The following is an 11,940-nucleotide window of genomic DNA, read 5'->3' as shown; positions in this document are numbered from 1 at the left end:
CCATCAGGGGATGACAGCTCTTTCCTTCACTCTGAGAGGATGCCCAGAGCCTAAGGGCCCGCAGCGTCACTGTGAGGGAAGCAGCCCAAGGGAGGAGCGAACGTGTTCCCTAATGTGACTTTATAGGGTGATATGGATGGAACTTGCACTCTGGCACGCACGGTGTCTGTGAGAAATGAAGTGGATCCCTCTGTGCTCTCTGCCAGTGGCCTAGGTGTGGTTGAGAAAGACATACATGGTGAAGGGATCCTGGGACACACCCACCTATGTCATGTGAAGAACTGCAACCAACTGCATGGACTCTAATCTATGAGGCCCTTTTCATGATATTTGTTATAGGAAAAATGGGACTTCTGAATGTATAGCCAAATGGCCCAGAACAATGGAAGGAGGGTTTTTTCTACCCACCAAGCACATGCATTATAATATACAACTTCCTAATAGCAAGTATACATTTCAGAAAACAATAGTTGTGCACATCAGTGACTCTTCTGGCTTTCTTTATTCAAAAATAAAACAGGCACAAAAAATAGAACTAAAATGTCCAATGTCACCTGAAATAGCAGGTTCACCAAAAGGTTTAAAGGTAAACTTGCATTTTAGGGTATTAATTATAACTAGAGAGAGAATGAATTGTTTTTCAAAAAAATGTATCTCAGGAAAATGCTGACCAATGGGGCAGATGGTTATTTCATCCTCTCTGTATGGGGAACCCACAGGTGTCAGAAAGTCTCCTGAGCAGCAGGAGCCGCTCTAAGACGGCCCTCTTCTAGGTGCAGGACATGGGCCTTTCTAGAAGACTGCCCCTGGGCCAGATTAGCCAGCCACCCACAGGAAGGAAGTTCTGTGGTTCTTCGCTTCCAGGAAGTTGTGTGGATACAAACACGTTCACGTCCCTCTCAAGCACTCACATTCTACCATCTAGAACACATGGCGCACAGTGATGGTTTCAGAACACAAAGTGGGGGCCTGGGGGAGGGGAAGGGACACACCAAGCATCCCTACACATCACGCTCCAGGGCGCGGAGGTCATCCAGGAGCTCCTGGGCCACGGTCTGCAGGTGGTGGTTGCGGCTCTTGGCCATGGCCAGGATGCGCTGCAGGGGCAGGGAGCTCCGGAACTCAGAGGCCGACTTGGATAAGACTTCCGGCTCCAGGACCAGAGACTGGACGAGTCGCAGTGCATGAAGACACACTTCTGCATCTGGGTCTGGGGGAGAGAGGGAATGCTTCTGGTTAGAATGAGACTCTACAAGAACGGAGGCAAAGTCTATTCCTCCAGAGCTCTTGGCCCTTCTGAATGACAGGTCTGACTCTCCAGCAACTACAAGCTGAATGAGAAACAGTGTTACTTCAATGTAAGAGCTCCACTCATAAGAGCGACACAATAAAACTCAATGACCATCTATTTAGTGACATCCTGTCTTCAAATATTACTCATAATCAGATCACTTTAAGATTCTGAACTAAAAGCACAAGGGCCTTTCATGGTGTTCTAATTCTGTCCACATAAGATTGTTTGAAGAAGTATTACTTCATTTGTATTCCACGTACATCAACCCCTCAGAGGCCACGTACAGGTACAGCAGCTCTTGGGGCCCCCAGGTCCCACAGAGTCATAGGCTACAGTATGCACAGTGTTGCCATGTTCCTGAGGAATTCTCTCTGGAGTTCAGAACCTGGTACCCTGCATGGACTCTAGCACCACTAAAACACAGCTAGATGCAAACAGCACGACACAAAGCTACGCTCTTAACCAGGATGGATCCAACTCTCCTTACTGCTTACTCCTCCCTACTGGGAAACTTTAATATGCCATAGATCCACTTCTTGATTGGATATCATAATTGGATCCAAGCTCAACATAGGTACCTCTTTCTTAGCACTACACTTAAACCTTTTAAGAAGTAAGCGTGGGTTGTAAGAGCAGACTTAAGTCCTCAGTGGGAAGTGTCACACACCAAGGCCACCCAGAGGCTTTTGCTGTTGACCCAGGGTTCCCAGGGCAGAGTGAAGACTGCTGTGCTCTACCCATGGAGGGGGCAACTTTCCCTACCAAAGGCCAGGTGCAGAGTGTGGCTGTCACAGGGAGGAGGCCTGGGAAGGCCCTACCAGCCAGACACAGATAACAGGGGCTGAACTGAGATGACAAACAGTTCCCCTCATCCTCCAGCATCAGCTCAGCAAACATTCAGCAGCCAGTAAGGGCAGTCTACAACTGGGACAGGAGCAAAGTAAGAAACAGACACAGAGGGAAGGTCAACAGTGAGGGGCAAACTAGGGTACTGAGGAAACCACTCAGGCACCTCAGCCCTCACCCTCACTCAGCACAGGGGAAAGAGAGGTATTTGAAGCCCATGGTACATAGAAGGCAAGCACGGCAACAACAAAACCCACACTCATCTCATCCCACACCAACAGCCCAGCAGAACGAGGCATGGCCATGTCCACACGTCAACACCAGTGACCTCATTCTCTGCTGCAGTGGCTGGTACACTGTGGCCCAGAGGCCAAACGCAGCCCAGGAACGGTTTCTATACAGGCTGTGAGCTAAGAGGGATTTTTACATTTTAAAGGGATATTTTTAAAAAGAGAGATAGAGAGAAGAAGAAGAATATGCAGCAGAAACCATATATGGCCCTAAAGCTTAAAATATTTACTCTCCAGACCATTACAGAAAAAGTTAGCTCTACTGCCCTGCACATAATGTCCAACGTTCAATCAGAAATGATGATGACAAAGCAATGGAGACAGAAGGCCCAGCGTCGAGCAATAAAGTAATCAACAGAGCCAGGCTGGGAGATGACCCAGCCACACGAACATCTAGAAAAGGAATCTGAAATAAGTATGATTCATAGATGGAAAAGCACTGATGTAGGGTTCCTACAGTACACCCCAAGCAGTGTAGTATTATTTAAAGATTATATTGTAACCCTAGGGCAAATAATAAGAAAAGTTTTTAAAGTGATAAGCCAACGGTGTAGATAAAATAAAATATTCAAATAATCTATAGCAAACAAAAAAAGAGGAAAAAATAAACTAGAGATATTTTCATATTTCTTTCTATATACATTAAATGAAAACTCTATAAATGCACTGACTGGAAGACAGAGAATGCATAAAACAGTAAGACCTTACTATACATTGTCCACAAGACACCCTAGATAAATATAAAGACAAAAGTTAAAAGTAAAAACAAATATTTAAAATATGCCGTACAAATACTACTTAAAAGAAGGCTACAGAGCCTATATTACTACCAAACAAGGTAGACTTCAGAACAAGAAATGTTACCAGGACTACAGAGTGACACCGCATAATTATAGAGAGGTCAACACAACATGAAGACATAATGGTCTCAATTATGTATGTACCCAAAAAAAGAGCTTCAAAAGACACAAAGCAATATATGATAGAACTCTATAGGCAAATCTATTCACAATCAGAGTTGAAAACTTTAATGCTATTTCCATTACTGACTTAAGAAAGGAAGGAAAGAAAATCAGTTAAAACACAGAACCCCTCAGTGAGAATGGGGAAAATTAACAAGGCAGGAAACAACAAATGTTGGAGAGGATGCGGAGAAAAGGGAACCCTCTTACACTGTTGGTGGGAATGTGAACTGGTGCAGCCACTCTGGAAAACTGTGTGGAGTTTCCTCAAAGAGTTAAAAATAGACCTGCCCTACGACCCAGCAATTGCACTGTTGGGGATTTACCCCAAAGATTCAGATGCAATGAAACGTCGGGACACCTGCACCCCGATGTTTCTATCAGCAATGGCCACAATAGCCAAACTGTGGAAGGAGCCTCGGTGTCCATCGAAAGATGAATGGATAAAGAAGATGTGGTTTATGTATACAATGGGATATTACTCAGCAATTAGAAACGACAAATACCCACCATTTGCTTCAACGTGGATGGAACTGGAGGGTATTATGCTGAGTGAAATAAGTCAATCGGAGAAGGACAAACAGTGTATGTTCTCATTCATTTGGGGAATATGAATAATAGTGAAAGGGAATATAAAGGAAGGGAAAAGAAATGTTGGGAAATATCAGGAAGGGAGACAGAACATAAAGACTCCTAACTCGGGGAAACGAACTAGGGGTGGTGGAAGGGGAGGAGGGCGGGTGTTGGAGGGGAATGGGTGACGGGCACTGAGGTGGACACTTGACGGGATGAGCACTGGGTGTTTTTCTGTATGTTGGTAAATTAAACACCAATAAAAGTTAAAAAAAAAAAAAAAGAAAGTGCTACAGGATGTTACCAATGTAATTAATTTTATGTTTTTAAAAAGGTCTTCAAATTATAATAGAGTCCTTATAATAATAAATAGGAAACAACCTTAAAATTTTTTTCTTTAAAAAAAAAAACAAAACAAAACAAAACAAAAAAAACACAGAACCCCTGAATAACACAAACTAATTGACTTTAGCAAGGTCAGCAAACAATGATCAATTGTATCCACATATCGGTAACAATACAATGGGAAAGGAATTTTTTTAAAAAAAGAGTATCATTTACAATAGCACCAAAAACATAAAATATTTAAGTATAAATCTTACAAAATATGTGCAAGATTTGTATGCTAAAAACCATAAAACACGGACATAAGAAATTAAAGACAACCTAAGTAAACTGAGAGATATAACACATTTATGGACCAGAAGACCCAATACTGTTACAGTGTCAATCTCTCCAGTGATCTATATATTCGGTGTAATCCCAATCAAAGTCCCAGTAAGGCTTGTTTGCAGAAATCAACAAACTGATTCTCAAATTTATTTGGAAAAGTGAAGGAACTAGGACAGCCAAAACAATTAGAAAAAGAAAAACTGAAAGATTCAGAGTACTTGATTTCAAGACTTAGTTATCAAGACAGTGTGATATGGTGAAGGGACAATCATAGAGACAAATGAAATAGGATTAGAGAAACCTGGAACAGACTGCAGTTTTGTAAAATCTCAACAAACACATAGATGCAATTGATATATTTTTTAGAAATGCATTTTAATAAAAAAAATAGCAGCCTTTTCAGATTGCCTGTCTGGCTTAAGTCAGTGGAGCCTGGGAATCTTGATCTCAGGGTCCTGAGTTCAAGCCCCACATGGGATGTAAGCATTATTTAAATTAATTAATTTTTTAAAAGGATTCCTCGGGGCACCTAGGTGGGCTCAGTTAAGCGTCTGACTCTTAGCTTCAGCTCAGGTCATGGTCTCACAGGTGGTGAGACTGAGCCACATGTCAGGCTCCACACTCAGCATGGAGTCTGCTTGAAGATTCTCTCCCTCTCCCCTGCCCCTCATGTGCTCTCCCTAAGATAAATAAATCTTTCATTAAAAAAAAATTCCTTAAGTAACTCCTAGCTGCCTTAATGTTGATATTTCATTAAAGACTAAATACAACCTTATCTTGACAAATAGTCAGACCTTCAAGGCCCGGTATACCCTACTTTCAACAACAGATTAGAAATTTATGTCATCTCTCCCCACCTCTTCCCTCCACAAACTTAAAAGTATATAATCAGTTGCTCTTTATCTTCCCCAGTGTAGCTCCTTAGTCCAGGGTCCCATCCCCATGCTATAATAAAAGCAACTTTCTGCACCATAAAAAAATTAATTAATTTTAACAAATAACAGCCTTTTAACAAGTGCTGGAAAAAGTGAACACATGTAAAACCAGAGAATGTGAATCCATACCTCACCTCACATTTAAAACTTACATGAAAATTAGTAATAGACTTAAATGTAAAACCTAAAACTAAAAAACATCTAAAACACAAGACAACATCTTTGTAACCTTGAATTTGGTAAGAATTTCTTAGATAAAAAACCAAAAGCACAATTCATGCAAGAAAAAAAAAAGAATAAGCTGTATCAAAATTGAAAACATCTGCTCTTCAAAAGATAGAGTTAGCAAATAAAAAGATGAACCTGGTGGCCAGGAGAAAATACTTGTAGAATATGTATCTGATTTATTTTTTAAAAATACCTGAATATAGACTATAAACTCAAATATACTCAATAACAAAACAAATAACTCAATAAAAATTATCAAAATATTGGAAAAGACACATCTTTTCATGTGCTTACTTCCAATTTATGTATCTTCTTTGGTTAAATGTATTTTCAAATATTTTATTCACAATGTCTTTACTCACAGTTGCCAAAAACTGGAAATAACCCTAACATCTTTCAACTGATGAATAGAGACCATGGTATCTCCATAGAGTAAAAAAAAAAAAAAAAAAAAAGTAAATATCAGTAAAAGAAATTAACAACTGATACACACAAATACATGATGAATCTCAAATGAATTACACTGAGAAAAAAGCCAGACCTCAAAATCTACACACATCATGATTCTGTTTATATACGCAAAACTACAGGAAGAGAAAAGAGATCTGTGGTTGCCAGGGCTTGGGAGTGAGGAGGAGGTGATCACAAAGTGGCGTAAAGAAAATATTCTGCAATGATGAAACTATCCTGTGTCTTGATTACAACAGTGGTTACATGGTGTGTGCCTATGTCACAACTTCTAGAACTCTGTAGTAATAAATGAATTTTACTCTATGTAAAATTATAACTCAATAAGCCTGACCTTTACAAAAAGAAACAATTACATCTCTGGACTCTTACCCTTTTCCCTGCCCCTAAGCAATTGCTCTTTCCCTTGAGGACTGGGAATTTATTTTCTAAAGAATCCAGAGCAGGGACATTCAGCACAATTGAAGATGGAGGCTCTGTCTGGAAAACACATGAATTATGTGAAAACACATCCACAAATTCTAAGATACTCTCTCTTCCCTACTCTGTTTCCAGAGTTTGTAGGCCTCTGCCCTATAGACAGACTAGATGAATCCTCTCCAGCCGATCTGAATAACCCAAGAGAAAACACCTAAGGGTGCTGACCTGTGGGTTCCCACTGAATGGCTGAACAAGCTCTCACTACAGTCAAGTTCCCAAGCCTCACCCACGTGCCAGGGCTCCCAATCAGCACAAATCCCTCCCATTGTTTTTTCTAGTGTAGGTAGCATACGGTGTTATGTTTCAGGTATATAATACAGTGACACAACACTTCTATACATTACTCAGTGCTCATCAGGATAAGTGTACTCTTGAATCCTCATCATCTATCTCACCCAGAACCCCACCCACCTTCCCTCTGGTGACCATCTATTTGTTAAGAGTCTGTTTCTCAGTTTGTCTCTTTTTTATCCTTTGCTCATGTGTCTCCTTCCTGTTTCTTAAATTCCACATGAGTGAAATCGTATGGTACTTGTCTTTCCCTGACTTCCTTCACTTAGCATAATATTCTCTAGCTCCATCCATGTTGCCGCAAATGGAAAGATTTCATTCTTTTTATGGCTGAGTAATATTCCATTGTACAAACACACCACATCTTTATCCATTCATCAGTCAATGGACACTTGGGCTGCTTCCACAGTTTGGCTATTATAGATAATGCTGCTATAAACATAGGGGTGCCTGTATCCCTCTGAATTGGTGTTTTTTGTATATGGGGGGGCTAAGTATCCAGTATTATAATTACTGGATCATAGGATAGTTCTATTTTTAACCTTTTGAGGAAACTCCACACTGTTTTCCCAGTGGCTGCACCAGTTTGTATTCCCACAAATAGTGCACAAGGGTTCCCCTTTCTCCACATCCCCACCAACACCTGTTGTTTCTTGTGTTGTTGATTTTAGCCATTCTAAGAGGTGTGAGGTGATATCTCAGTGTGGTCTGGATTTGCTTTTCCCTGATGATGAGTGATGTTGAGCATCTTTTCATGTGTCTGTTGACCATTTGTATGTCTTCTTTGGAGAAATGTCTGTTCATGTCTTCTGGCCATTTTTAAATCGGATTGTTTGGGTTTGGGGTATTGGGTTGTATCAATTCTTTATTATTTTGGATACTGACCCTTCGTCAGATATGTCATTTACAAATATCTTCTCCCATTCTGTAGGTTGCCTTTTAGTTTTATTGATTGTTTACTTGGCTGTGCAGAAGCTTTTTATTTTGATGTAGCCCCAATAATTTCCTTTTTATTTCCCTTGCTTCAGTAGATATATCTAGAAAAATGTTGCTATGGTTGATGTCAGGGACATTAATGCCTGTGCTCTCCCCTCTAGGATTTCTATGGTTTCAGGTCTCACATTTAATATATTTTGAATTAATTTTTGTGTATGGTGTAAGAAAGTGGTCTAGTTTCATTCTTTTGCACATAGTTGTCCAGTTTTCCCAACACTATTTGCTGAAGAGACTGTCTTTTTCCCATTACATATTCTTTCCTCCTTTGTCAAAGATTAAATGACCATATAATTGTGGGTTTATTTCTGGGCTTTCTATTCTGTTCCATTGATCTCTGTGTCTACTTTTGTGCCAGTACATACTGTTTTGATGACTACAGCTCTGTGATAAAACCTGAAGTCTGGAATGTAGTACCTCTGGTTTTGTTTTTCTTTTTCAGGATTGCTTTGGCTATTCAGGGTCTTTCATGATTCCACACAAATTTTAGGATTGTTCATTCTGGTTCTGTGGAAAATGCTGTTGGTATTCTGATAGGAATTGCATTAAATCTATAGATTGCTTTGGGTAGTTTAGACACTTTATCAATACTTGTTCTTCTGATCCATGAGCATGGAATGTCTTTCCATTCTTCATTTCATCTTCAATTTCTTTCATCAATGTTTAGTTTTCAGAGTACTGATCTTTCACCTCTTTCAGAGTACTGATCTTTCACCAGAGTACTGATCTTTAAGTTTATTCCTAGGTATTTTATTATTTTTGGTGCAACTGTAAACGGTATTGTTCTCTTGATTTCACTTTCTGCTGCTTCATTATTAGTGTATAGAAATGCAACAGATTTCTCTATGTTGAGTTTCTGTATCCTGTGACTTTACTGAATTCATTCATCAGTTCTAGCAGTTTTTTAGTAGTCTTCAGGGTTTTCTAATATAGAGTATTATGTTGTCTGCAAATAGTGAAAGTTTTCCTTCTTCCTCACCAAGTTGCATGGCTTTTATTTATTTTTCTTGTCTCATTGCTGTGGCTAGGACTTCCAGGACTATGTTGAATGAAAGTGATGAGAGTAGATATCCTTGTATTGTACTTGACCTTAGGGTAAAAGCTTTCAGTTTTTCTCCACTGAATATGATGTTCACTGTGGGTTTTTCCATATATGGCCTTTATTATGTTGAGATATGTTCCCTCTAGATCTATTTTGTTGAGAGTTTTTATCACGAATGGGTGTTATACTATAAGTCCCACCCTTAAATGTAAGAAGACAATGCACATCATCAGACCCCTGAGAAAAAGATGGTCATTATTTTCAGCAGAAACAAAAGGAGGGAAAATAAGAGTGTGTGTAATAAGAAGAGAAATTTTTTAAAAAACATTGCTGATACTTTCCTCAAGGAGATAAAAGAAGTTATATCATCCATTAAGCAAGAATGAAATGTTGTATTTTTTAATCCCCCCTAAAAAAAAAAAAAGGCTGTTAGAAATTAAATGCATGATAGTAAAGATGAAGACCTCAATAGGAAAGATAGAAAATAAAGTTAAGGAAATCTCTTAAATGTGGTGCTAAAAAAACAAAGAGATGAAGAATAGAAGAAAAGAGGACTAGAATAGGAGGCTCAACACCCAAATAACAGATATTCCAGAAAGAGAAAACTGAGTCAACAGAGAAAGGAAATCACTCAGTAATGATTCAGTAATTCAAAATAACTGATAAAAGGTTGCTAGAATTAAAAGACAAAAGTTTCCAAACTGAAATGGGACCTTTTAGTTTCCACCAAAATTAATAAAATATACATGTAACAGACCAGGCATATCAGTATAAAATTTCAGTTCAGAAAATGAAACAAAGAGGGATTCTATAAGCTTCTAGAGGGAAAAACAGACCACATACAAAGAATTAGGCATCAAAACTACTCAACATTGGACATTACAGGATAATGCAATAATGTCTTCAAAATTCAGAAATAAAAAATAATTCTATACCCAGCCAAATTATGACTATTATAGGTGAGGGTAAAATAAAGACATTCCAAACATATAATATCTCAAAAGTTTTTTGTCCCACACACCCATTCTCTGGAGACTCAACAGGACACGCTCCCCCTAAACAAGGGATATACCAAGAGAGAAGATGACATAGGATACACAGAATCAGGAAGGCTGACACACACAGGAGAATCAGCCTGGTGACAGTCTTGGAAGGGAACACAGACTAAGAGAAAGGTAATCATCTTATGTACCAAAACTGTGCAGGGAGGAAAGTAACAGAGAATTTGGGTCTGTTCAGGCCACATATCAGCAAATTCTGGTTATAAGCAATCATGGAAAATTTATTACTTGAGACAGAGACTGTTCCTGTAGATGGCTCAATTATGGGTTTGGAGATAAATGAATCAACTAGAGTGTGAAAAGGCATTTACCTGACTCCCACACAAAAATGACATAGATATGAAGATTATATGATGAGAGTTTTCAAGCAGCCAATATAAAAGTTATTCAATGAGTAACAGCAATCTGCTGGAAGCAAATAAAAAACAGAAAGTCTCGGAAAAGAAATCAAAGATATAAAGGACAACACAGGGGAAATGTTAGAACTGAAAAATATAATAACTGAAATTAAAAACTTGATAGAGAAAAAAATGGAAGGGACAGAGGAAAAATCAGTGAACTGGAAGATAGGAAAATAGAAATTATCGAATCTGAGTAACAGAAAAAAGACTGAGAAAAAAATAAACCTCCTGGGTCCAGTGAGACTGTAAAGAAGATCTAACATTCATATGGCTGCAAGCTGGAAAATACTCTAAGAAGCAATGGCTGAGATTTTACCCTATTTGGCATAACACAAGCATACAGATCCAAAAAGCTGAGCAAACTCAAAGTGGGACAGACCTCAAGAAATCTATGCCAAGACACATCATAGCCAAACTTCTGAAAACTAAGAACAAAGAAGATAAATATTTAAAGCTGCAGAGAGAAATGACACATTGTTTACGGAAGGAAAAACAATCCAATGATATTGGATTTCTCACCAGAAACCATAGAGACTGGAATAACATGACACAACACTTTCCACATGTTGAAAGAAAAGAATCATCAACCTAGAACCCTATACCCAGTGAAAATGTCCTTCAGAAATGAAGAGGAACTCCAGGCATTCTTAGATGAAGGAAAATTAAGAAAATCTGTCATCAGCAGACTACACTAGCAGCAAGGCTACACCACACAAACTTGTACAGAAACATTTGCTACAGCACTGCTCAATAACAACCTGTTGAGAGTGTAGCTCAGCTGCATCCTGGGATTGCTACCTCACCGTGCATTTCATTGGTCAAATGGCCTAATGGTAGCCTCTCAAGCACAGCCCGCAGAGTAACAAGCAAATGTTAAGTCCCTGCTATGACTTATCCCACAGCCCTTATGATCAACAACCCCCCACCTCACCTACCAGCATCTTCCCCTCATGTGCCCTCTACTTAGATAAGATCCCCCACAGGGCTTCCCTGAGTCCTAACTCTTCTGGTTTGAACTGACCAGTCCAGCCCTAACCCAGGAACCCCAGACCCTGATAAAGTCCACTTGGCCCCCTTCTACCCCTCCCCCCGTCTGCACTCCACCTTCATCTCCCAGTGTGACACCTCAAGGTGTCCTCTAGGACCTCTTTTTCAATTCCTCTTGTGGCCTACTGTTGAACCATAGCTCACCATCCAGCAACCTGTGCTCCACTTAATAAGTGTTGACAATTTATAACATGGCCCCAAAGTGGAAATGACCCAAATGTCCATCAAGTGGCAAATGAAAAAAACAAATTTTGGTATATCTACACAGTGAAATATCATTTGGCAATGAGAAGGAATGAAGTATTGTTGTACACACTACAATACAGATGATCTGTGAAAACACACTACATGAAAGAA

At 39.3% G+C, this 11,940-nt stretch overlaps 1 protein-coding gene across 1 annotated transcript in view; it reads right to left on the bottom strand.

The window, feature by feature from the left end:
- Positions 1–483: 483 nt before the first annotated feature.
- The window catches only part of LOC121479507 (heat shock transcription factor 2 binding protein), a 106,738-nt gene continuing 95,281 nt past the window's right edge, over positions 484–11,940 (bottom strand). The window contains exon 9 of the mRNA XM_041735166.1: positions 484–1,210. Coding sequence (XP_041591100.1) covers positions 1,002–1,210 — 209 coding nt within the window. The 3' untranslated portion in view covers positions 484–1,001. The remainder of the gene's footprint in view (positions 1,211–11,940) is intronic.

Source organism: Vulpes lagopus, chromosome 20 (assembly GCF_018345385.1).
Source record: "Vulpes lagopus strain Blue_001 chromosome 20, ASM1834538v1, whole genome shotgun sequence".
NCBI classification, from domain to species: domain Eukaryota; kingdom Metazoa; phylum Chordata; class Mammalia; order Carnivora; family Canidae; genus Vulpes; species Vulpes lagopus.
The sequence above is the reverse complement of the archived record's forward strand: the minus strand, read 5'-3'. Positions and strand labels throughout refer to the sequence as shown.